The 26,398-nt window shown below is 47.3% G+C and overlaps 1 protein-coding gene across 1 annotated transcript in view; it reads right to left on the bottom strand.

Moving 5' to 3' along the window:
- The window catches only part of CDH26 (cadherin 26), a 31,455-nt gene that overhangs the window by 4,360 nt on the left and 697 nt on the right, over window positions 1-26,398 (bottom strand). The window contains exons 2-14 of the mRNA XM_088674702.1: window positions 21,850-21,930; window positions 21,132-21,248; window positions 11,795-11,962; window positions 11,547-11,694; window positions 9,347-9,513; window positions 7,883-8,011; window positions 6,586-6,771; window positions 6,143-6,408; window positions 4,040-4,182; window positions 3,368-3,601; window positions 2,055-2,285; window positions 1,213-1,343; window positions 128-208 (exon numbers count right to left, since the gene is read on the bottom strand). Of these exons, the coding sequence (XP_088530828.1) occupies window positions 128-208; window positions 1,213-1,343; window positions 2,055-2,285; window positions 3,368-3,601; window positions 4,040-4,182; window positions 6,143-6,408; window positions 6,586-6,771; window positions 7,883-8,011; window positions 9,347-9,513; window positions 11,547-11,694; window positions 11,795-11,962; window positions 21,132-21,248; window positions 21,850-21,930 (2,082 nt within the window). The remainder of the gene's footprint in view (window positions 1-127; window positions 209-1,212; window positions 1,344-2,054; window positions 2,286-3,367; window positions 3,602-4,039; window positions 4,183-6,142; window positions 6,409-6,585; window positions 6,772-7,882; window positions 8,012-9,346; window positions 9,514-11,546; window positions 11,695-11,794; window positions 11,963-21,131; window positions 21,249-21,849; window positions 21,931-26,398) is intronic.

Raw genomic sequence — 26,398 nt, 5'->3', positions numbered from 1 at the left:
CCTAATACCCAACAGAAAGGGAGGGAGGGAGGACAAACGAGAGCAACACCAGGCAAGGAAACCGGACTGTTCAATTACAGGCCCCTTAAATATACATTCAACAAAGCTCAAGGAGTTCTGTGGTTACCTTAATTGTTTGTGGTTTCTCTTTGGAAATTTGTGCATAGACTGCGGATGATGTAGCAGGATCTCCCATATCGGGTGCATCCTAAATGGGACATTAAGTCAAAATAGTCAGAATCAAATGCATTGTTACACGTTGGTTGCGTGTGAAGCAGTTGTTCTGAATGGACAGAGAGCAATGCAAGAATCTAGCTGGAACTACTAAAATTGTGGGTGCCTGCCTGGAAAAGGTCGGCACAAATCATAGAATCATAGAGTTGGAAGAGACCACAAGGGCCATCCAGTCCAACCCCCTGCCAAGCAGAGAACACCATCAAAGCATTCTTGACATATGCCTGTCAAGCCTCTGCTTAAAGACCTCCAAAGAAGGAGACTCCACCACACTCCTTGGTAGCAAATTCCACTGCCGAACAGCTCTTACTGTCAGGAAGTTCTTCCTAATGTTTAGGTGGAATCTTCTTGAAGTTTGAATCCATTGCTCCGTGTCCGCTTCTCTGGGGCAGCAGAAAACAATCTTTCTCCCTCCTCTATATGACATCCTTTCATATATTTGAACATGGCTATCATATCACCCCTTAACCTTCTCTTCTCCAGGCTAAACATACCCAGCTCCCTAAGCCGTTCCTCATAAGGCATCGTTTCCAGGCCTTTGACCATTTTGGTTGCCCTCTTCTGGACACGTTCTCTAGGGATCTGCTGCCTGTTGAAGGAGTGCCTGCTTGCCTACATGTCCTGCTTGTATATTTGCAAAGAAAGCAGATCTTACAAAGGCAATCCAAGTCTCCACTGCTCTCTGGTCCCAAAGAATCAAAGACTACCATCTTATACAACTCAATAGGAATAAATTCCATTCGGCTTAATGAATCTCACATGCATATGATGATTGTACAGTAAACCCAATAGCATTGGCCCCAGAACATCACAGGGAGAGAGTACAAGGTGGGCAGATGCAGAAGACAGCAGAGCCCCTACATCTTTAATATCTGAATTGAAAGCTACTGTCGCAGAAGCTCCCTCTTCTATACAACTGCATGAGCCCTGTGCTGTTTTCCATCTAACCACACAATGGATAGCAGTATTACTTGCCACCTGAGACAAAGCTTGTTGGCTCTCCTCATTGTAGTGGATCAGAGTCTGGTTGCCTTCTTCGTATGGAATGAAGGGAGGGCCTTTCTTCGATTCTGGTGTTGAGGAACACCAAAGCAGGAGAGCTATGCCCACTGCGTAACAAGGAAAAGAAAAACAAAGGATGAGCTTTAACACTTGCTTGGATGAGTGGGAGGGAAAATCCATCCTAGGATCCCCTCCACCTCCCACTTAGTTTGTTGTATATTTATATCTTAAGCATATAGAAATTGCTTGAATTAATTAATTCAATAGGTCAAGGTAAAAGGTAAAGGACCCATGGAGGGTTAAGTCCAGTCAAAGGCAGCTATGGGGTGCAGCACTCATCTCACTTTTCAGGCTGAGGGAGCCGGCATTTGAGCACAGACAACTTTCTGGGTCAAGTGGCCAGCATGACTAAACCGCTTCTGGTGCAACAGGACACCATGACGGAAACCAGAGCACACAGAAACACCATTTACCTTCCTGCCGCAGCGGTACCTATTTATCTACTTGCACTGGTGTGCTTTCGAACTGTTAGGTTGGCAGGAGCTGGGACAGAGCAACGGGAGCTAATCCCATCGCGGAGATTCGAACCGCCAACCTTCCGATCAGCAAGCCCAAGAGGCTCAGTGGTTTAATCCCACGAAGAAGCAGCTCACCCTACTAATCTATGTGCGCATGCACTTTGAATTGAAATAGAGCACCCACTAAAAAAAAATCAGTCGCTGACTAACAAGGATAACATGTTTGCTTTCTCTCTGTACGAGATCAAAGTACGTTTTTTCTGCCAGTAAGCAAAAGGCAAATTTTACGACATTACTCACAAATCAGTAACAGGAACCCAGCCACAATTGCAGCGACTGCTCCTGCTCCAAGACCCACCGACACGGAAGCCAGTCTCAGCTCCTGCTCGCATGTGATCCCATCCCGGCAGGAACACACACCGACATGGAGGGTCTGTTCCATAGAAAACCCCTGCCTGTCGAAAATGTGGAGGGGCACTGCGTAATTCCCAGAAGGGAGGCTTTTCAACATAAACAGCTCGACTGAGTCATCTAAAGTGGGGTGGGGGGGAGGAGAGTGAAAATACTTACGTTATTTCTTTTTGCTAATTATAATAATACCATGCTGGTAATGAGACAATGGTGATGATGCAAGACAAGGATGAGGAGGCTGAACCCTTCCAAATATTAACCAGATTGAAATCATTTTTTTTAGATTCTTAAGAATTTAATGGTTGCTTGCAAATCCTCTAGGCAATTCTTTGGTTAGCTGTCCAGCCTTCTTTGAAAACTTCAGAAGAAATGTTTTCTCTTATCATTTCTAGGTAGTTTATTAACCTGTGGTGTCAGGAAAAAGCTGCACACAACAGGCCAGAGCATGGAGGTGGAAATCCACATCTAACAGCACCTGCCATTCTAGCAGGCTTATAGTCGAAGAGGAGATGCCCTGCAGCCCCCATCCTCCCTGCTGAAAGGCCAGAAACTTTTGTCTCCTCCCCTTCTTGAACTCTGTTTGTTTAAAAAATGTCTCCTATAACTTTATTAGTCTGAAGACTGTCAAAGCAATGTACAGAAAATCAAAATCATATACAGTACAAGACAAACCCCATTTGCGCTGAGTTTTCCTTACACTGAAATGAATGGGGTGGGATAATGTGATGACAATGCAATTTGCATAATTTAGTATATGAAATACTAAAGAGTTCTGCGTGCAAATAGTACAGTGGTACCTTGGTTCTCGAACTTAATCCGTTCCGGGAGTCCGTTCGACTCCCTAAACCAGGCATAGGCAAACTCCGGCCCCCCAGATGTTTGGGACTACAATTCCCATCATCCCTAGCTAACAGAACCAGTGGTCAGGGATGATGGGAATTGTAGTCCCAAACATCTGGAGGGCCAGAGTATGCCTATGGCTCTAAACCGTTCAAAAACTATGGCGCAGCTTCCGATTGGCTGCAGGAGCTTCCTGCACTCAAGCGGAAGCTGTGTCGGATGTTTGGCTTCTGAAAAACATTCACAAACCGAAACACTTCTGGGTTTGCGGCGTTTGGGAGCCGATTTGTTCGACAACTAAGCCGTTCGAGAACCAAGGTACCACTGTAAAGACTGGGGGAAATCCCTATGTCGCAGCTTACCAAAGTTCTGTCCCAGTCTCCAAGAGTCTTGCACATTCCCATTGGTCTCCACTAGCTGGAATGTAAAGGGCTCTGCATAGGGATCAGAGTCTTTGTCTTCTGCTTTTACAAGGAATGGGCCTTTTTCTTTTCCATTGCAGACCACCAGCAAAGGTGTGACTAACATGGGAGCGTTGTCATTGAGGTCAGACAGGTGAAGCTGGATAGTGCCTGTGCCAGTTAGTGGTGGAACACCTGGGGGGGAGAGACGACAAATGAGCACAATGCTTAAAAAAAGAGAGCCAGTATTACAGAGCAGGAAGGAACGCACACAACGAGAAATGGATTTTACCCACTGGCTTTCGGCATCTGACCTCAGCAAACGCTTCCCACACTCTATTTCTCTGTTGCAAATGTCAGGTCATCCATTTCATTCAAGCTGGACCTGTTTTGCAAACTCTCAAGGGAAGAACGGATCGTCTAGGTCAGAGTTCACACCGGGGCCCAAGAAACGGCTTTATGACTGGGAAGCATTTTTAAGACAGCTTCTCAACATATTTTTAGACATCACAGGATAATTCTGTCGCTTTCATTTTCTGCCCGGAAATATTCAAAGCTGAGTGTTAAGTGTAAACCACAGCTGCCTCGGGACACTTTGCATCTTGCACCATTATTGCTTGAGAAGCGACTTACCGTCATCAATGGCGTGAATCACAATGGTGTATATGCTGGTGTTCACGTGGGGAGATTCTCTATCTAGTGTTTTCACACTTGTCACGGTCCCCGAGTGTTCGTCAACCGTCACCCAGCCACCTGGGTCAGAAGCTACTTTGTACCTTAAACAGAAAATCAAATGTTTTATTTTTATACCAGCAATGAAGGCTCCAGAGTAGCAATCATACAGGGTTTGCTTTCCAGCCCTCCAAAGGACTGGAAATCCAGGGTATACCTAGTGATGTGCCGAACATTTCCTTCCACTTCCTTTTCCAACCATTCTCCAACAGCGAAAAGAAACTGCACTCATTTTTTTAAAAAAAGTCAGGTGGAAGGGAGAGTTTCTGTAAAATTCTCATGGGGGAGCGGAAGGCTTCTTGTTGCATTTACATTACTTCCAAAATGGCTCGAGGGTTTTGCAAGTAGGGGTGTCAGGGAATTCGGCCTGAAGGAGGAGCAAAAATTGTTGCCGCTCATGTTTTTGACCCAGGTCCAGCGCAGAACTCAGTCTAACAAATACAGTGGCTATTCGCTCACATAATTATTGGGGTCTTTATTTAATCTTACAACCAATACATAATTTTGCAAGGGTTTTTTTGGGTTTCTTGCATGGTTTTGACATTTCCTTTACATTGAAATGTATGGCGTGAAAATGTTACTAATTATGTTAAATTTGTGAAGTACGCAAGTCCCCATTCTGTATTTCTATGTTGCATACAAATTTAACAAATATATAAATAAATAGTAGGGCAGAAATAATTGTGTGAACTATGTTAAATAGCAGACAGCAAGATGAATAGCATGGCATTAGGTGAAAAACAAACAGCCGTGAAAAGAAAATGCACCCATTCTCCAGTAGTCTGCATTCTGCAGCCTTCCTGGGTGCTATGCCTCCTAAAATCCCCATGATTTCCTCAGCTGAGCTTTCCTATAAGAGATGGAAGGCAGGGAGGCTGTCTGCCATGAGCCAGACTACTGTTTATCATTTTCTTTAAAAGCAAACTTCTTTAAAAGTAAAAACACTGCAATTGCTGCAGAAACAAAAATCAGGGTGTGCACCAATCTCAGTCACGTGGCAACCATTCTCCCGCAGTATTTCCCACTTCTATGATACCCTAGGGCAGGCATAGGCAAACTCCGGCCCTCCAGATGTTTGGGACTACAATTCCCATCACCCCTAGCTAACAGGACCAGTGGTCAGGGATGATGGGAATGGTAGTCCCAAACATGCTCCCATGTTGTAACTCCACCCATGAGAGTTTTTTTTCCGATCAGGAAGCATAGGCAGCCAGGTAAGTATAAAGGTAAAGGGACCCCTGACCATTAGGTCCAGTCGTGACCGACTCTGAGGTTGCGGTGCTCATCTCGCGTTATTTACCGAGGGAGCCGGTGTACAGCTTCCAGGTTATGTGGCCAGCATGACTAAGCTGCTTCTGGCAGACCAGAGCAGCACACGGAAATGCCGTTTACCTTCCCACTGTCGTGGTACCTATTTATCTACTTGCACTTTGACATGCTTTCGAACTGCTAGGTTGGCAGGAGCTGGGACCGAGCAACAGGAGCTCACCCCGCCACAGGGATTTGAACCGCCGACTTTCTGATCGGCAAGCCCTAGGCTCTGTGGTTTAACCTACAGAGCCACCCGCAAAGATACTTTTAATCTGGGAGCTTCGCGACCACATACACACTACCCACGGTCACCTTGCAACAATAATGTAAGGTCCAAATTTACTTATTTTTATTGCTAAGGACATTTTTTAAGTGCTCCATGAATGAAGCAGGAAAACAGAAGCGAATTTCACAGGGGAATGAAACATGTGAAAAATCGGAAGAAAGGTTTTGACACAGCACTCAAAGAGGTAGGCCATTCATGCTTAAAGGAAGCTGGAAGGTGAACTTGGCAAAATGGCGGTCATGGGACACTTGATTGGGCAAAGTGTAATGCTCAATGGCTCCCTGTACTCTTGGGTTCTTGAATCTATTCCTCCTCACTCTCTCTGAAGTGGAACCCTAAGCAAGCTCCTTTGGAAGACCCATTCATTTGGGACATGCGTACAAGAATGACCAACAGTTCTTCCCTACCTTATGATGTGTGGCGTTGTGTCTGGATCCTTGGCTGTGTAATGTGCAATCGTTGTCCCAGGGATCATCCCTTCCTCTTTCCAAAGAACAAGAACAGGAGGATGGAACTGAGGAGCATCGTTCTGATCAATGATATTTATGTTCACATATGCTTCTTGGTTGCCTGGCGAACTCCGCACCTGACCGCCTTCACAGAAAAAGAGGGGCTCTTCGTTTTCCACAGAAATCACGAGTCTCCTCTTGTTATGTTTGTCGTAAACCAAAGGCTGAAAAGAAAAGACACAGAGCAACCACAAAATCACAATCTCCCATTAGTAAATTCTGACTATACACAAGAACCAGTAGGGGGGTTGGGGGGGTGTAAATGATGACGTGCTGCTACCCAATTCTATGCTCAAAACAATTCTTCAAATCCTATCAATAGCTTTGTCCATCTACATTACCTTTGTGATGCTTAAAACCCCTTCATTGGTATCGGGATCCGTCTCAATGCTGAAGTTCTCTGTATCATCTCCTCCCAGTATCTTATACTTGGCTCTCCAAGCAGGTGTGTTGGGAGAATCTTTATCTTCCACCTGGAGGCGGAGAACGCCATGTTCTGTTTTGCCTTCTGGGAGGTTCAGATAATGCTTGGAAGACACAGATAGGGCATCTCAGTGAACAAAAGTCAGCTCCCAAACATTTCCTCCCATTTTCTGTCCCACTGCAATGTGACAGGGTGGAGTTCAAAGTAGTGCTAAGGATGTTCCTCTATAAGCACAAGGAAATCCTGCTTGCCTAGTGATATGATCTCCCCTCTCCTCCCATTGTGTGCTGTTTTGAGGCATAGGAAGTGGAGACGGTGGAAACCCTGTCGTTCAGCCCAGACACTAAGGTCCACGTCTGAGGGGCTTCTGGTGGTTCCCTCACTGCGAGAACTGAGGTTACTGGAAACCAGGCAGAGGGCCTTCTTGGCAGTGGCACCTTCCCATCAGATGTCAAGGAAATAAACAACTATCTGACTTTTAGAAGACATCTGAAGGCAGCCCTGTTTAAGGAAGTTTTTGATATTTAATGTTTTATCGTGGTTTTAATATTCTTTTGGGAGCTGCCCAGAGTGGCTGGTGAAACCTAGCCAGAAGGGCAGGGTATAAATAATTTGTTGTTGTTCCTGCTAGTGCAACTATTTAATTGAATCTGGCCCCAGGATTGGACTGTGCAGGCAGAAGTTGCATTGATAAAGTGTGGTCCTCAATTATGCAGAGAGTTCTACTCTTGAATTCCTGGCTCACCACTAGGGAAAGTCAGCGCGTGGGCAATGACATGCAGAATGACTTCAGAAGCAGGGCTTGTATATATGCCGCTGACCCCTGTACACAGTTTGGCATTTGCATGTTTATTTTATTTATTTTGGAGCATTTCTAATCTTCATATTTTAGATTCTTCAAGCGGCGTACAAAAATAGACTCAGTAATGACAGGGCCCCATCCTAGAGGTCAGGGAAAGGCTGGGCATGACTTAAGCATATCCAAGAACCAGGGTGAATCTGATTCAAACAATAAAAGAGATTCCAAATAATTACATTTTTGTAGAATTTGCAGTAGCATTCTGATTAGGCTGTATACCTGCAGAGCTGTCAGCACTGATGGAAAATAATGCCTTAAAGTGGGCCCTTAAAAAGGCAAACCTTTAGACTTCATAACTGGGACCTGGAAAACTCTCTCCCACCCTGACAATAGCCCTCAAGCAATATGTCCTTACAGTTCCTTTAGCAAGCAATGGTGCATTGTTGTTTGAATCCTCCACAGCAATATTAATTGTTGCTGTTGATGACAGCTGTGGATTTCCATGGTCTGTAGCTTTGACAAGAAGTCTGAAAGCCGGGGTCACCTTGAAAACATTAAAATATGAAAACATCATCACTCTCTATATGTCCGAGATGACATTGGTGTGAATTCAATAACTCCAAAGCCATGTAAACTTTCCAAAGAGGAAAGATGCATTTGCAAAACCTAAGGCTCGCGGGTGGCACTGTGGTCTAAACCACAGAGCCTAGGGCTTGCCGATCAGAAGGTCGGCAGTTCAAATCCCCGTGACGGAGTGAGCTCCCATTGCTCGGTCCCAGTTCCTGCCCACCTAGTAGTTCGAAAGCACATCAAAGTGCAAGTAGATAAATAGATACCTCTCCGGTGGGAAGGTAAACGCCGTTTCCATGCACTGCTCTGGTTCGCAAAAAGTGGCTTAGTCATGCTGGCCACATGACCCAGAAGCTGTCTATGGAAAAACGCCAGCTCCCTTAGCCTATAGAGCGAGATGGGTGCCACAACCCCAGAGTCATCCCTTTGCCTTTAAGACTCGTGGTCTGACTGGCCAAGTTAGAATCCAGCTTTCCTGAAATGGCCACACTTAGCCACCAGAAACTTTGGATTCTGGTGCTAAGATACCTATTAGCTCGCTTTATTTATTTATTTGCCATGCATGCTATGTGGGCACAACTGAGACTGCCTTTAAAGATGAGTTTTGAGGTCCATGGCGCTGGGTAAATTCAAGTGTTTTTGCTCCATGGTGTAATTTGTACAGGACCGTAATTCTGTATAAATATGGCATTTAGACCCATCCCTCATCTCATTCTCTCACCACCAGTGATGTAGGACAGAGCAGTAAGGGATGGTATGTTAAGGAAGTGGCACTTACCTGACCTCCCAACTGTTGGGTCACTGCTGTTTACTGGGAAGGCCAGAGCTATGGGGAAGCCCCCACACTGCAAATGCAGCAACAGCAGCCTGCTGGTGCATTTGCACCATGCTGACCTCCCCAGCGCCTCCATTTTTCCTCCCAATAAGCAGCAACTCGGTATCAGGTGGTCAGGTAAGCTCCACTGCACCACCACCACCCACCTGCTGCTGGAGCAAGGTGAAGGCAAAAGGTCACTCAGTGACTCATTGCTAAGTGGATCAGGCTGAGCCTGTTCTCCCTAACCCAACACCAGCCTTATACTGTATACACATTGATGGCCCATTTGTTTACCTTGCATTTTGTTTGCCTTGCATGGGATTTTTTTTTTGCAAAGATTAGGCTGCTGAAAGGCAATTTGTAGAGGAAATACTAGGGCAGTGGATTTAAAGAGTGACATACTGAAGGCAAAATGATTTTCAGGAGTGTCCAAAAGGGGGTGGGGGTGGAAACAGAGCTTAAGAAGACAGGTTTTATTTACAAGTTCTGTACCTGATAATCTGAGCATCCCGTGACACGAATCAGGCCACTTGAAGGATCAATGGTGAAGATAGGTTCTTTTGTACGAGGTGTCTGCAAAACCAGAGAATGCTCCACTAGAGAATTTGGAGTGCCTTCTTCATCCTTGTCATAGGCCGTGGCATTGAACACTGGTTCATCTATGATTGGGGAAGGTGCAGTGTTTATAGCAAGGGAATAATAAGGATATATCTTTACAATACAGACGAGGCATTGTGGCAAGAGCAGTGCCCGAAAGGGCTCCTTTCGGTGTGATGTTCCTGCCAAGCCCCCTCGCAACAGCAGGCTTCCTAGCCGCCATTCCAACGGCGCACAGCAAGCGGGTGGGGGGCCGCCGGAGGTATTTTGCACCACGGTGCTGGATACCCTTAAGACAGCCCTGAACATGGGTTCCGAAGGTTCCGAAGGAAGCTCCTGCAGCCATGTCTCGAATTCTGAATGTTTTGGAAGTCAAACAGACTTCCGGAACGGATTCCATTTGACTTCTGAGGTACGACTGTACTTCCATTCTTGGTACTTGTATAGTTGTCCAGAAGAGCCCAGCTCCTGGCAATCTCCCCATGTGGGCAAATTTGTTACCAAAGTCAGAGCAAAGGCAACAGCTTTTGTCACAGCGTGCTCAATGCCGTCTCATTTGCCTGCTGCAACCCCCTAGCCCTGCCATAGACTTTAGGCTCCACCAATGCCAGCAACTCCATCCTGAGTAAAGGTGGCTCGGAAGCAGAGAGGTGCAAAAGTGGAGTGGAGAAGAAAGGAAAGCCTTCCACTTCTGAGAAGAAAGGGGCAGAGGAGGCATTGAATAAAATTAGACGGTAGGACAAAGCAGAGGAGTCTTTCCCATAGGGCTTAGTGGCTCGTTGCACCAGAGCACCGGCCTCTCAGGGGCACCCCAGCGAGTGGGGGAGCTGCACGGCTTTGCCAGTGGCCTCCCCTTTCCCTGCATGCCTCCAGATGGTTGGCGGGACGCAATGAACCACTAAACCCTATGGGTCCGCCACCGCCGCCTCTCCCTCGGCCACGGGAATCCCCTCAGCCGCCGCCCGCCAAGCTGCTGTCGTCTGAGGGAGTGGCGGGAGTGGCTCCCAAGGGGCCTACTCCGCGTCACCGGTGTCCACCGCCCCACCACCACCACTCCCAAGGGCAGAGGTGGCAGCGTGGCAACCGCCTCCTGCTCCTCAGGCCTCTGGGCAGCAGCGAAAATGCCAGCAGTGGACTGTCGTCAGGTAGTGGAGGAGGAGGCACCCCAGAGCCTCACAAGCAAGTGTGGGGTTCCAGCGGCCTGGGCAGCTGTGCCGTGGCCACCACATCGGTGGCATCTTCTATGGGCGGTGGCTCCCAGGGCTACGAGGTCCATGAGTTGGGCCCAGAGTTCTAAATTCTGGGAAAGGGAGGGGGCTCCAGAGGGATCTTTGCGCCACGGCGCCTGATGTGCTTAAGACGGCCCTGGGACAAAGGGTGTGATGATGATGATGATAAATGAGATGGATAGAGGGTAAAGAAAGATGAAAGCTGCTATAGGAGGAGGATGTGAATGTAAAAGGACCAGAGAAGGGCTGAAATGCAAATGGGAGAAGAAATTATAGGAGATGAGTAAAAATGTTTGAGGCACATGAGGTGGGGAAAGGGACAATATAAAATAAAAAGCCTTCTTTACTTAGATCCTCTGGGTCAGCAAATTCCTCCTAAAATGGGAAGACGAAGTCAAAATAACTCCAGATCAAATTACTTGGCTTAAGGAAAGCTGAGCCACAAAGAAAATGTTATCTGTGCCAAAGAAGTTGGCAGTTTCCAAAGCTGGATTAAATAGCAATAGAAATGATACCAGTAATTGCCAGCTGATTATGCCAAAGTCTGTCTGCACCGGGTACCGTTTTGTGACTGGCTCTGCCACTGCTCTATCATTTTGTGACAGGTTAGCGTCAGTAATCTGCAGCCGTCAAGTGGGCCCTGGGAGTAGAAAGTTCAAGCAACCCTGTCCTTGACAAGGACCATGTACAGCAGGCATAGGCAAACTCGGCCCTCCAGATGTTTTTGGCCTACAACTCCCATGATCCCTAGCTAGCAGGACCAGTGGTCAGGGATGATGGGAATTGTAGTCCCAAAACATTTGGAGGGCCAAGTTTGCCTATGCCTGATGTACAGCGAAGCTATCAGCAGTCTCCAAGATACTCACTTCTGTCGTGGTTTTCTTTCATTGCGATGTTAAATTCCTTTTTAGAAAACTCAGGTGCATTATCATTTATATCCTTTATTTTGACATTGAAGAGTAAAGATCTATCCACTATTTCGTTAGTCGTCCTATCTGCGACATCAAAACGTATCTGAACAGTGATAAATAAGCAAGAAAATTAAATTAGCAACTGCTCAAGTGTTCTACCGGGTATGCACTTCTAAAAAGAAAAAAAAGTTAATAGTAAATACCGTGAAAGAAGGGTTTCTCTCTCGATCAATGGGACGGTGCACAGATACATGTCCATTCACATCATCCTCAATAGAAAATAGTCCAGGCTCTGGATATTCATCCACACCAGGTCCACTGATTAAATATTTCACGTTTATATCACGCTTGCGTGATACATCATTAAAGAGCTACAAAGCAAAACAGGCTGTTGATTAAAGGTTAATCTTATCAGCATAGTAATATTTTAATGGCAAGATTCTTCTACATTTTACTATTCTGATAATCCTAGGGACTCAGCTACATTAGTCAATGTGAGGGACAGGGGATATCGCGAAGTCCCTCCCCTCCTGAGTTCAAGCCCGTCCCCGAGCAAAGGGGAAAGCAGGGAGAGTTCCGATTCCAGTGGGGAAGCAGGAAGTCGTGTCCGAGGCTCAGGCAAGGTAGAGGAGCCAGGGTCCCAGGTGGGACAGGAAGGGGCAAGCAAGGGGGGAAGACCCATCCCCCCAACTCCAGAATTACGCAGGAAGAGGAGGGGCAAGAGGATGGGTCTGCCAAAGCTTTTGTGTTGGAGAAAGACGCGCCAAAAGCCATTAGGAGGTTCTGAAACCGACTGACCACATCACTCCGTGTAAATAGCAATGACTTGAGCACTGTAAATACGCAGCACCAATAAAAGAATAAAATGCAGAGCTGCGTGGCGTCGTTACTCTGAAGTAGTCCACTCCGGCCACCGTGACAGCAACCTCCTAATCATTTTTGGGCTACTTTGGAGTTGCCGGGATGAGCGTGTCAGAGGCGGAGAAGTGGCGGCAGATCGCGGAGCAAGCCCAGCTAGAACTGCAGCAGCTGTCGCTGCAGGCGCAGGGAGAATTGAAGGCAGCTAAAGAGGAGACTAAGAAGGTCCAGGACGACCGGCTACAACTTGCGGAACAGGTGAGAGAGCTTCAGGAAAAAGAGCAGCAATTAAGGGCGGTGGCGGTAGACCTCCAAAACAAGCTGGATGCAGAGAAAAACAAGGCGGGAGGGGCACCCCAAGTCCAAGTGCTGCCAGGAAGGAGAGCTGGGACCCTAGTTAGCAAGTTCAATGGAGACCCGAAGGAATTTCAAGGCTTTGAGACTGAGATTGTGTATGCTCTTGAGCTGCACCACGATGAGTTCCCTGATGATGAGCACAGAGTAGCGTTTATTGTGGAGCACCTTACCGGGGCAGCCAGGGAGTGGCTAAGACCGTTAATTGCAACAAGGAATCCTTGCATGAAGAATGTCAAACTATTTCTAGAAGGTTTGAAAACGATGTATTCGTCCGATAGTCATATGGACCAGACTAAGGAGGAACTTCATAATTTACGCCAAGGAAATATGACAGTTCGCGCGTATTGGGCGAAATTCACCATGCTGGTGCACAGATTGGGGTGGGAACTGGGGTCCCCCCCAATGCAAGCGGCGTTCTACTTGGGGTTGCATGAGGAGGTGAAGGATGAGCTCTCGAGAGGTCCAAAGCCCAGTGATATGGATCAGCTGAGCAAAGCGGCTCTGGCGGTGGGGGTGAGACAGGAATCCCGGTGGAGCGACAAACAAGCAACGCGCGCAAAGCGGGCTTGGTTCCCACGGTCGCAGGAGAAACCACTCCCCCAACAACCCTTTCAAGCCACGCCTGGGGCCAGCCAGGACCAGGAACCCATGCAGATTGATAGCGCGCGCGCGCGGGCTTTTCAAACCCCAGCGGCGCCAAGACGCAAGGAGGGAAAGGGCGGGAATTGCTTTCTCTGCAACTCCCCCCAGCATCTCGTCAGAGACTGCCCACATCGCAGGGAGTGGCAAGGAAGGGCGGGAACGGTGGTGCCCTCCCCCACTGACGCAGCACCACAGCAGGGAAACGGGAAAGCCTGGCTGCAGGAGACAAGGGGCAGCAGCCAGGCACAGTCAGCAGACAACAGCCCCAGCCCACCCACCCGCACAGAGAGGAGCAGAGCCAGCCCACCCCTCCCAGAGCAGGAGTGGTTCTAGAAGTCACGCTAACGCTCCCAAATGGCTATCCCCTGACAGTCCTTGCCTTAATTGACAGTGGTGCCTCAGCGAACTTCTTCTCGAGAAACTTTGCAGAAGAGCACCAGATCCAGCTTCTGCAGCTGGATTTTCCCCTTCACGTGGCAACCATTGACGGCAGAGAGCTGCTGGGGGGGGCCATCACTCATCAAACCCCCCCCATGAGAATGACGGTGGGAAGGCACTCAGAGACACTGGCATTCAACGTCACCACCATCTCAGACCCCCCCATCGTCTTGGGCATGAGCTGGCTGGCGCGCCACGACCCCTCCATCAGTTGGCACCAGAGATGCATCACTTTTGGATCGGACTTTTGCCTGGAACATTGCATGCAGCACCAACCAGGGGAGGGGCCTCCGATAGCCACGGTGGCCACCATGCACGTCAAAGGGGGTGAGGCGATACCCAAGCCGTACTGGGACCTGCAGGAGGTCTTCAGCGAAGCGGAGTCCGACCACCTACCCCCACACAGGCCTTTTGACTGCCAGATCAACCTGGTGCCAGGGGCAACTATACCCCCAGCCAAGCTGTACGCCATGTCCGACCAGGAACTGGAGGATCTGCGCGCTTTCATCGACAAGAACCTCAAGCGGGGGTTCATCAGAGAAAGCAAGGCAGCAGGGGGCAGCCCGGTCTTCTGGGTGGACAAGAAAGACACGCAACAGCGCCGCCTGGTGGTGGATTTTAGACGGCTGAATTCGGTGACAGAGCCAGTGGCTTTCCCCATGCCCAGAGTGGATGATCTCCTGACAGCAGCACGCAGGGGCAAGATTTTCACCAAGCTAGACCTGAGGGGGGCGTACAACTTGATCAGGATCCGGGAAGGCGATGAATGGAAGACCACGATGTTCACGCCTCTGGGCTCTTTTGAATATCTGGTGATGCCCTTCGGGTTGCAAGGGGGCTCAGCCTGCTTCCAGGCCTTCATGCACCACGTCCTGGGGTCCCTCCTCTTCAAGAACTGCCTGGTCTTTCTGGATGACATCCTTATCTATTCCAATGACCCAGTGCAGCATGTGAAAGATGTCAGGGAAGTGTTGCAGCGCCTGAAGGAGAACCACCTGTATGTGAAGCTGGAGAAGTGCAAGTTTCACACCAAGGAGGTGGACTTCCTGGGCTACAAGCTGTCAGACAAGGGGCTGGCGATGGACAAGGACAAGGTGCAGGCCATCCTGGACTGGCACAGCCCCAGGACGCGCAAAGATGCCCAACGCCTACTAGGCTTCGCCAACTTCTACAGGAAGTTCATCAAGAACTTCTCTCGCGTTACGGCTCCCATCACTGACTGCCTGAGAGGCAAGCAGAAGTTCAGGTGGACACCAGAGGCGCAAGCAGCGTTCGAAAGCCTCAAGAGGGTGTTCGCCTCGGACCAGAACCTGTTCCACGTGGTCCAGGACGCGCCCCTACGCATTGAGACAGATGCTTCTGAGAAAGCTGTGGGCGCCATTTTGTTGCAACTGGACGCCAACAGGGAGTGGAGACCCTGTGCCTTCTTCTCCAGGAAGTTGACACAGCCCGAGCGCAACTACACCGTGTTTGACAAAGAACTTCTTGCGATCCACGCTGCGTTCAAACATTGGAGACACTTCCTGGTGGGCGCCAAGCACCCCATCCAGGTGTGCACAGACCACAAGAACCTGGAGTTCTGGAGAACTGCCAGGGTGCTCAACCAGCGGCAGATACGGTGGGCAGAGTTCTTCTCGAACTTCAACTTCTCCATACACTACATCCCGGGAGAGCAGAACGTCAGGGCGGATGCCCTCTCCCGCAAGCCAGAGTACATGGAGGAGGAGGAGCCACCAGCCCCAAGGCACATTTTCCCCCCGTCGGCATGGTCCTGCGGAGCAGCAGTGGTGAGCGAGGCAGAACTCACAGCACTGACGGCAGCGGATGACTTTGCCAACCGCATCTTCAGAGAACTGAGAGGGGGGAGGGAGCAGGCAAAAGACTTTGCAGAACGCAGAGGGCTGCTTTTCTACAAGGGGGCACTGTACCTGCCCACCACCCAGCTCAGACGTACGGTCCTCAAACAGATGCACGACAACCCAACGGCGGGGCATTTTGGAAGGGACAAGACCACTCACCTAGTCATGAGACACTTCTGGTGGCCAGGGGTGAGGGAAGATGTTCGAGACTATGTACGGGGCTGTGACACCTGCCAGCGGGCAAAGGTGGTCAGAGCAGCGCCACCAGGGTTGCTGGAGCCCTTAGCCACGCCACACAGGCCGTGGGAAGTGCTGTCCATGGACTTCATCACAGATCTGCCTTCTTCCCGGGGTAAGACCGCAGTGTTGGTGGTGGTGGACCTCATGTCCAAAATGTGCCACTTTATACCGTGTGCCAGGGCAGTCTCTGCAGAAGAGACAGCCAAACTGTTTGTTGATCACGTTTTCAGACTGCATGGATTACCTTTAAGGGTTATTTCGGATCGTGGCCGCCAATTTGTTTCCAGGTTCTGGCGGCGGCTCATGAACCTCCTGCAGGTGGAGGTCAGCTTGTCGACGGCTAGACACCCGCAGACCAACGGACAAGCGGAGAGGGTCAACGCCATTCTGCAGCAGTACCTGAGATGCTACGTCAGCCAGAGGCAAACGGACTGGGTGGATCGCCTGCCACTAGCAGAATTTGCCTACAACAATGCAGTGCACGTCTCCACAGGGGTGTCGCCCTTTAAGGCCAATTACGGGCGCGACCTCAGATCTTTCCCAGAGAGGGAGGGGGAGGAGGAGGAGGAGGGCCCACAGGCTGAGGATTGGGCAGAGGAACTGGAGACGGTGCACCAGCAGCTCAGAGAACACTTGGAGAGGGCCAAGGAAGCGTACAAAAAGGGGGCAGATCGCCACAGGCGACTAGGGGAGGTCATCAGGGTGGGGGACAAGGTGTGGTTGTCCTCGGAGGGCCTTCCCACCAGAGGGAGGTGCAAAAAGCTGGCACCCAAAAGGCTGGGCCCCTTCACGGTCACGCAACAGGTCAACCCGGTGGCATACAGGCTGGCACTGCCAGAGGACATGAGGGTGCATCCAGTGTTTCATAGATCGCTGCTGTCGCCGTACAGGGAAAGCAGCAGGCTCCGAGACAGCGAACAAACCCCCGAGGGAGGGGGGGAGAGGGAAGGCAGGGAGCAACTCAATGAGGCCACGGCCATCCTGGATTCAAGGTGGGGGGTGGGGGGACTGGAGTACCTCATGGCATGGGAGGATGCTCCACCGTCCCAGAATGAATGGGTCCCAGCCACTCAGATACAGGAGGAATTCTTGGTGGAAGAATTTCACGCCCTCTTTCCCCACAGACCCAAGCCCTGGCACATGGAAAGGGAGGGGGAGGAGGAGGAGGCACGGGAGAGCAGCTCACCATGGCGCTGGGAAGCGGAGTTTGAGGAACCAGAGGATGAGGTATGGGTGTCACCGAGATCCACCCAGTCAGAGGAAGGAGCAGATTGGCAGAACGTTTTTACCCCCACCAGCTCTGACGCCACGGACTTTTTGGGATTCCCGTCCGCCCAGGCGGAAGGGGGGGGCTCGCAGGACTGGGGGGAGGTATTCACACCAACGGGCTCGGAGAGCACTGAGTTCTTAGGCTTCCAGTCGTCACCGACACATGGGGGGGGCCTGGGGAGGGGTGAAGGAGAGCTTGGGAGGGGGGTGGATGTGAGGGACAGGGGATATCGCGAAGTCCCTCCCCTCCTGAGTTCAAGCCCGTCCCCGAGCAAAGGGGAAAGCAGGGAGAGTTCCGATTCCAGTGGGGAAGCAGGAAGTCGTGTCCGAGGCTCAGGCAAGGTAGAGGAGCCAGGGTCCCAGGTGGGACAGGAAGGGGCAAGCAAGGGGGGAAGACCCATCCCCCCAACTCCAGAATTACGCAGGAAGAGGAGGGGCAAGAGGATGGGTCTGCCAAAGCTTTTGTGTTGGAGAAAGACGCGCCAAAAGCCATTAGGAGGTTCTGAAACCGACTGACCACATCACTCCGTGTAAATAGCAATGACTTGAGCACTGTAAATACGCAGCACCAATAAAAGAATAAAATGCAGAGCTGCGTGGCGTCGTTACTCTGAAGTAGTCCACTCCGGCCACCGTGACAGTCAAGAAACACCTTTTTGAATGCATTATAAACATGCAACACCACATGGCACCAGAGAGCAAGAAAAAATTTCTAAGCGATTTCCCATAGCATTTTCTTCTTCTTTTGTTATAACAATTTAATTTCTGACGAAATTTAATTTCTGACGAAATTTAATTTCTGACGAAATTAAAAGACGCCTGCTTCTTGGGAGAAAAGCAATGACAAACCTAGACAGCATCTTAAAAAGCAGAGACATCACCTTGCCGACAAAGGTCCGTATAGTTAAAGCTATGGTTTTCCCAGTAGTGATGTATGGAAGTGAGAGCTGGACCATGAAGAAGGCTGATCGCCGAAGAATGGATGCTTTTGAATTATGGTGCTGGAGGAGACTCTTGAGAGTCCCATGGACTGCAAGAAGATCAAACCTATCCATTCTTAAGGAAATCAGCCCTGAGTGCTCACTGGAAGGACAGATCGTGAAGCTGAGGCTCCAATACTTTGGCCACCTCATGAGAAGAGAAGAATCCTTGGAAAAGACCCTGATGTTGGGAAAGATTGAGGGCACTAGGAGAAGGGGACGACAGAGGACAAGATGGTTGGACAGTGTTCTCAAAGCTACGAACATGAGTTTGACCAAACTACGGGAGGCAGTGCAAGACAGGAGTGCCTGGCGTGCTCTGGTCCATGGGGTCACGAAGAGTCGGACACGACTAAACGACTAAACAACAACAAAATATAACGGGGGGGGGGGGGGAATTCCTGTGTGTAGATCCACCCCTAATGTAGTTTTTGTGTGTGTGTGTGCGCCTTTTAAAAAATATTTAATAATAAATAATAATAATATTTATCAGCAGCAGCATGATTCTTAAGGAAAAGTTTCCCAGCCTTAATTCTTGTGCCATCTCACAGATGTCTTAGTGGTGCCAATGCCATTGCAATGAAATCCTCAAGGCTTTTTTTAGCAACAAAAATCCCAAGAGGCACAGTTTGGTGACACAGAGCAGTCAGTCCTTTTCTTGTAAGTGAGTGTGCAATTATAATGACCAATAATAATCTCTCAGACAAATGCAAAATAAGAAAAGGGAATAGACAAGGCTGCCCTTTATCTCTGCTGTTGTTTATTTTGACGTTGGAAATATTACTTCAGACTATAAGAGAAATCAGGGAAATCAAAAGTATAGAAGTTGGGCATAGAACTTACAAATTAAAATATATATATATATTTATGTATGCAACAACGGCAGCTAGAGTTTTGTTAGCCCAAAGATGGAAAGTGAGGGAGGTCCCAAGTAAGGGGGACTGGGAAACTTAAGATGATAGAATTTGCAGAACCAGCAGGTTTAACACATGAAAGAGAGAGCAAAAAGAGCATCTATTTAAAGAGGGGTGGAAAATCTTTGCTGAGTATTTGGAAAACAATTGTGCACAGCTGAAGACGCTGGCAGCATTAAGGTAAATTCAACAGTGTGATTAATATTTGGAATGATTTAAATTGGGGAACTGACTAAAATGGTTACAGTAAAATATGCAGGAATGATAGACAAGGGAAATGAACCATGGGAAGGAGAAGGGGGGAAGGCAATGGACATATAGTATTGTGTAAAATGCATATTTTGAGATAACTTGAAAACTTAATAAAAAAACTTTTAAAAAATGAGTACAGTATGTGCAATTTTAAAGTGGCACAGTCTAAGAGATGCAATTATATACATGCTGCTACTTTGCTCCATTACAACTCTGAATTTTCTAAAGTGTTTTTTAAAAATTGTCTCCTAAGATATATTTTAAAGAATGTGTCAGAGAGTATGTGTGTGTTTTGTGGGGAGGAGACAAAAATTTTGTCCCAGAAGATAAGTAAACATTGCCAGTGACACTTATGTTTAAAGAAGATTATAAACGTGCACAGGCTTGAAATTTCCAATTGTGGCTTCCTCCTGCATTGAGCCTCAATAGGGCCTGCCATCCATGTGACAAGCATGAAAGTGAGGGCTTAGAGACTTGCCAAACCAAGTCTTCCTTGGTTTGGAGACTTCCTAGTAACTCCAACTGACATTCTTCCCTGGGGGCAGATACTCTTGGTCATCTTCAAGGTGGTGATTCGCCACCACCTGACCCTATTTCCATTTATTTAAAAGCAATTCTAAGGCACTCAGTATTTTAAAAACTGCAGCTCTGCCTGGGGGCTGGCAGGGGAAAGCAGCATTGGGGGGGGGGGGAGACATGAAGAATCCAGGAGAGGCATTATGCTTTTCTTCCACACTGTGACCTTGGCAGAAAACCTTAAACCTCTCTGCCTGGCCTAGGAGATGAGGGCCACTTCCTCCCCACTCTTCAGATGACTGATCTAATGATTTGGGAGGGGGTACTAGCCATCTTCTCAGCTTATCTACAAGGATCAGAGGTGGGGAAGCTGTGAATCTGGCAACCTCTGTGGGCATGTGGTGTGCATCCGAGAGTGGCCACATCTGCACCTTGCATGTACTGTAGCAGTCATGGCTTCCCCCTCACTGGGCTACAGTTTCCTGAGTGGTTTACCATTCAATTCCTCTTCGCAGGGTACTCTGGAAATTGTAACTCAGAGCACAGGGGTCTCCTAACAGCTTTCAGCACCCTTAAACTACAGTTCCTGTGATCCTATGGGATCAGAATGCTTTAAATGTAGGGTGCAGATGTGGCCAGAGAAGGTGTCTATATCCACTTTAGACCTGCAAGTGGCCCCCGAAGGGTTGACAAAGGGCAAATATGGCCCTCAGGCAGAAGAAACTCCCAACATGCACACACTTTAAGGTGCACACACAATGTTCTTGGCTGTTCTTCCTGCAACACATGAGCAAACATATCACGGCACAAGCTGTTGAAGGCTTGTTGTTGTTGTTTAGTCGTTTAGTCGTGTCCGACTCTTCGTGACCCCATGGACCATAGCACGCCAGGCACTCCTGTCTTGCACTGCCTCCCGCAGTTTGGTCAAACTCATGTTCGTAGCTTCGAGAACACTGTCCAACCATCTCGTCCTCTGTCGTCCCCTTCTCCTAGTGCCCTCAATCTTTCCCAACATCAGGGTCTTTTCCAAGGATTCTTCTCTTCTCATGAGGTGGCCAAAGTATTGGAGCCTCAGCTTCACGATCTGTCCTTCCAGGGAGCACTCTGGAAGGCTTGACTCAGACGCAAATTGCCCTTGGGGAACACAGCAAGAAACACAAAGTACTAGACTATAAATATGCAGGGCTTTCCAACACGTTACACATTGGGTTTTACCTCTCCGACACGTTTTGGGAACGGCCCTTTGTCTTCCTCCTCAAGTTCTAGGGTGGTAATAACCCATCTCCTTTTGATGCGACGCAAAGGACGAAGACTGTCGAGCAGCTTCAGATCCTGGGAGTGAAAAGAGTGTGTTCTGTTACGGCCACCTATGTGTACAGTCATACCTTGGTTTAAGTACGCTTCAGTTTGAGTACTTTCAGTTTAAGTACTCTGCGGACCCATCTGGAACGGATTAATCCACTTTCCATTACTTTCAATGGGAAAGTTCGCTTCAGGTTAAATATGCATCAGGTTAAGTACAGACTTCCGGAACCAATTGTGTACTTAAACAGAGGTACCACTGTATCACTGTAGCAGGTGCCTCTTTTCAAAACAAACATTAAAATATAGGGAGTTTAAAATAATGTTCCAGATATATCCTTCAGCCCCACGCTGATGAGTTCAGTAACAGAAGATAAGTTTCCTCCTTTGTCCATTGACCTGTGGTGGGACTTTCATACACATGCCATAACTAGATGAATATGTACATACATAACTTCTTAAGGACTCAATCTAAAATCTGTCCAGACTCATCAAAATATAGATGCCGATTCAATTATCCTCCCCCATCAGCAGACACACAAGCCATTGTAAAAAAAAATTGCAGATAATGTCTATCTGGTTTTTAAAGTAGGCTAATGTTATCTTCTGGAGAACTTAACCGAGTCCCCACCTGGCTGCTTCTCTTGTGAATGGTCTTCCTTAGACTGCCATCATCTCCCAGGGCATGGTAGAAGCTGTTGATGGCAAGAACCTTAACAGATGGAAAAAAGGGCAAGAGTAAGAAGGGTGCTGCTTTGGCAAAGTCATGCTACGCACAGTATTACACCCTGAAAAGCCAGGCAAATTTGACATCTGTAATGTATGCATTTTTCATTTAAATATCTGGCTTTGTTAGGAATGCGATGTTTTCACTGGGTGATTGAGGCTGTTGTGGCCACAGAGGCTTCAAAATTCAAGGGTGCTTATAATGCTATAATCTCTTTCCCCACCCTGGCAGTGTCTTCCCATGTTCCTCAACCTGGCAATAAATGCCAACAAGCATCAACCTATTTTATTCACCCCGGCCCTGAACATTTATGCCAAATGTTGCCCTTCCGTTCACCTGAAAAACTGAACAAAAAAACGAGTCAACTCTGTAGAGGTCACCAGCTTTTCCTGTTCTGTGTCATCCGCCTTGATGCAACAAACTTACTCAGAACTGTAGCTGTTTTCCCAAGGATTATACCCAACTATAACGTAACTGTCATTTGCAATCAACTGTATCTGGCCAAGTACAGTAACGTTGCTGAACCTGTTATATCAAGGTTGATCTCCAAGGCGTCTGCGTCAAATTTCTCTGGGCTGCTCTACTCAACAGATCATTACTCAATAAGGCTTCCTCTATGACTTCCCTGTTTAAGGACTGTCCAGAAAATGCATTTAATATAGAACAGCCTTCCCTGACCTGGTGCCCTCCAGATGTTTTGGGCTACAACTCCCAACATGTTGGCTGTGACTGATGGGAATTGTAGTCCGAGAACATCTGAAGGGCACCAGATTGCAAAAGGTTAGTAAGGAATGCAAGCACAAGCAACTAACTGGGGCCATGCATCGGATTACTGTATATCTTACCTGTGCTTAAGGAGCTGGAGTGCTTCCGAGTGCTGGGATTTACTTTTAAAGCCCTACACAGCTTGGGACCTGAATAAATGGTCTAATTCCACACCAACTTTCCTGGGCACTGAGACAGTATTCCGAGCTGGAGCTGCTTGTATTTCCCTGCTATTGAGTCAAGTGGCCAACAGGGAGAAGGCCTGCTCTTTTGTGAAACCCCACTTACAGAAGTCTCACCCCAGATAGGCTCACCTGCCACCTACGTACTTCACAGAATAATCCTATACATGGTATCCAGAAGTAAACCCTACTGAATTTGATGGGACTTGCTTCCATGTAAGTGGGTATAGGATTGCCACCCTTAATCACTTTTCAGCACCATATGAAAACCTTTTTATTTCCCCAGACTTTTGCCACGTGCAGGAATTTGAATAATGAATATTTACTACTACTTTTACCCTGCACCTTTACAATTTTGCTAGTATTTTGGTCCATTCTTAAGTTATTTTTAACAGCCGTAAACTACCCGGATAACTGCATATCGAACAGCAATATAAAAAGTATTATTCCTAGATATTGATGCATAAGCAAATTCAGTACCAACAATGTTTTTCCACTGTCGTAAAAATGGGTACAATTCAGACCATGGTAAGTAGGCCTATGATTTCAGCAGGAAGGTAAAGTGCTCAACTTTGGCTGGATCACAACCAGCACATATAAGTAATTGAAATACTCAACTGACTCCTGAAGTCTGGACTCAATCAAATTTTGGTTTCATTAACCAACATCTGTAATTTTATCCCAATGTACCAGCAAATGTAGCAGTTCCAGACACAATGTACCTTCAGGCTAAAAAAAACCCCCACTTTTCTCTTGTTCAGATTCTACAATCCAAGGATGTTCTAACCCAGCCTTGCCCAACCCAGTAACCCTCCCAGATGTTTCTGCTGGCTACTGATGCTGCAAGTTGTAGTCCTTGGAGAAGGCAGATGAGACAATACTTGAGCAAACATATGCAAATGCTATGAACAAACATATGCAAATACTATGATATACTAGTGCAGCAGTTCTTGGAAGACTGAGATGATTACTTCCCTAACAAACTGATAAGATAAGCAAAACACAGGATATTTTCAGCTTAGAAAAGAGGTAGCCAGGGAGGTTTTGATACAGGTGTTCCTGGGAATGACTGAAATATGCAGAGAGTCTTTAATGTTTCTCAGTGATTAGACATCAGAAATGAAAACTAATGCCTAGCATGATAAATATACGCATGCTTCTTTCACCTAATGTTCCAAACAGGACACACCAAACCAAAGTTCAGCACAATGTCTGAATGCAGTCAGTGGCTTGCTTAAGGTCAGCTACCAAGTTTGTGGCTAAGGAGGAATATAAACCCAACCATCTTTAGGAACCGTAGCCAAGGGATGTTTTCAGTTCATCAATCCAAACATTTATGAAAAAACAAAAACAAATCCTTGAAGTCATCTGCCTTCACATACCTACCTTTACATGGCAGCTAGAAAATAGAGTTCATTCAAACTGAAATAATGTCAGGTTGGAAGAGAGATTGAAATCCACCTGGTTGACTCTATTCTAGCCAGTCCACTTTGGGCTGCAAATAACTGTAGACGAAATATCAGACTTGGGTCAGGAAGTCCTATATTCACATTTTTGCTCAGCTGTGAAACAAACTGGTTGATTTCTCCTTCGAATCCTTGCTATCTCCAACTTAGCCCAACCTATCTTGAAGACCTGTTGTGAATTTGAGGGGAACTATGCATGCAGTCCTGATCTCTCTGGAGGGAGTGAGGGATAAACTAATATCTTCTCCATTTGAAGCTTAAAAAATATCAGAAGAAGAGAAAGAAGAAGAAAAATGGGCAGCCAGCTAAAATAAAGGCAATTCATTAGGTTCTAGCAGCGTAAGACTGAACTGTACACCACAGTGGGGAGGGGAATCCATTCTCATAAGACAGTGGAACATGTTGCACTGCAAAGTTGTACAATCTCCTTCTCGCATGACATTTTTAAAGGAATAGTTTATTTTACAGAATCTCGATGCTGTTACGCCACTGGAAACCTCAGGAATTTAAGTTTTCATAATGCCTGGTGCCAAGCTGGAAGCAGAGCAAACAACAGCATGACGGAACCCTGCGAGGATCGGTCCTACCCCACAAAAGAATGCAGAATTGCTTTTAGCTTGTTGGCTACTTTGCTTTCCAATACCTTAAAAGTTCTTGGTCCCAAAGAAGGGTCTGTTACTGTGCAATCCTGTGGACAGTAGCAAGCCCCATTGAGTTCAGGAGGACACATTCACCAGCATGTGTGCCTAGATTTATTTATTTCATTTATATACTGCTCTATACCCGGGGGTCTCAGGGCAGGTCACAGAAGAGCAAGATGTAAAACCACAAAATACATAATAAAAATAAAAACAACCAACATTATTCTTGTTGTAACATTTAGACAATGTACTAAGCTTTAGTACTTGGGGCAATGGGATGGTAGAATGCGCACAAGGCAAAAAGATTTGACTTTTATCTAGATTTGTAGCTTTAGGAAGCAGCCGCTATGTTTTAGACTCACTTGGTATCTTTCCAATTCAACTTGCAATTTGGAACAATTTAGATGTCTTTTTAAAAGGGATCTATTTTTTCCCATTCATTCAACAAGGGGGGAGAACAGGTTCAAAACACTAGAAGGATATTGGAACAATTTTGTCTTCACATAAAAGGAATACTGACTGTTTAGGAAACTATCAGACCTGGAGAGAACTTGAATTGCACTTATCTAAAGGAAAAACAACTGATGATATTAACCAGTAGTAAGGTTAAATATATGCCTGTTGTCTTTGTCCATGGAGTTTTCTTGGCAGGGATACTGGAGTGGCTTGCCAGTTCCTTCTCCAGGTGGATCACGTTTAGTCAAAACTCTCCACTATGACCTGTCCGTCTTGGGTGGCCCTGCATGGCATAGCTCATAGCTTCCGAGTTATTCAAGCCCCTTCGCCATGACAAGGCATTGATCCATCAATACTTTGGCCACCTCATGAGAAGAGAAGACTCCCTGGAAAAGACCCTGATGTTGGGAAAGATTGAGGGCACTAGGAGAAGGGGACGACAGAGGACGAGATGGTTGGACAGTGTTCTCGAAGCTACGAACATGAGTTTGACCAAACTGCGGGAGGCAGTGCAAGACAGGAGTGCCTGGCGTGCTATGGTCCATGGGGTCATGAAGAGTCGGACACGACTAAACGACTAAACAACAACAAAAGGTTAAATAAAGCTTACTGGGAAATGATATATAATGAATTGAAAAAGATTTTTAAAATAACGTTTTTAAAAAGCAAACAAACCCAAAAACTTTCCTTTTGGGAATTATAGGGCTAGAACTACCCAAACCGTATTGAAATGTATTCATGTATGCATCTACAGTGGCAAGAATGTTACTTGCTCAAAAATGGAAAGTAGTAGTAGTCCCAGCAAAAGAAAAATGGATACAAAAACTTATGGAATATGCAGAAATGGCAAAACTTACTGGAAAAATAAGAAATCAAGATAACAAACTTTTTATAAAAGAATGGAAATGGTTTGTTGAATATTTACAAACTAAACAGATAAGAA

This window comes from Zootoca vivipara, chromosome 7, assembly GCF_965207765.1.
Source record: "Zootoca vivipara chromosome 7, rZooViv2.hap1.1, whole genome shotgun sequence".
Taxonomy (NCBI): domain Eukaryota; kingdom Metazoa; phylum Chordata; class Lepidosauria; order Squamata; family Lacertidae; genus Zootoca; species Zootoca vivipara.
The sequence above is the reverse complement of the archived record's forward strand: the minus strand, read 5'-3'. Positions and strand labels throughout refer to the sequence as shown.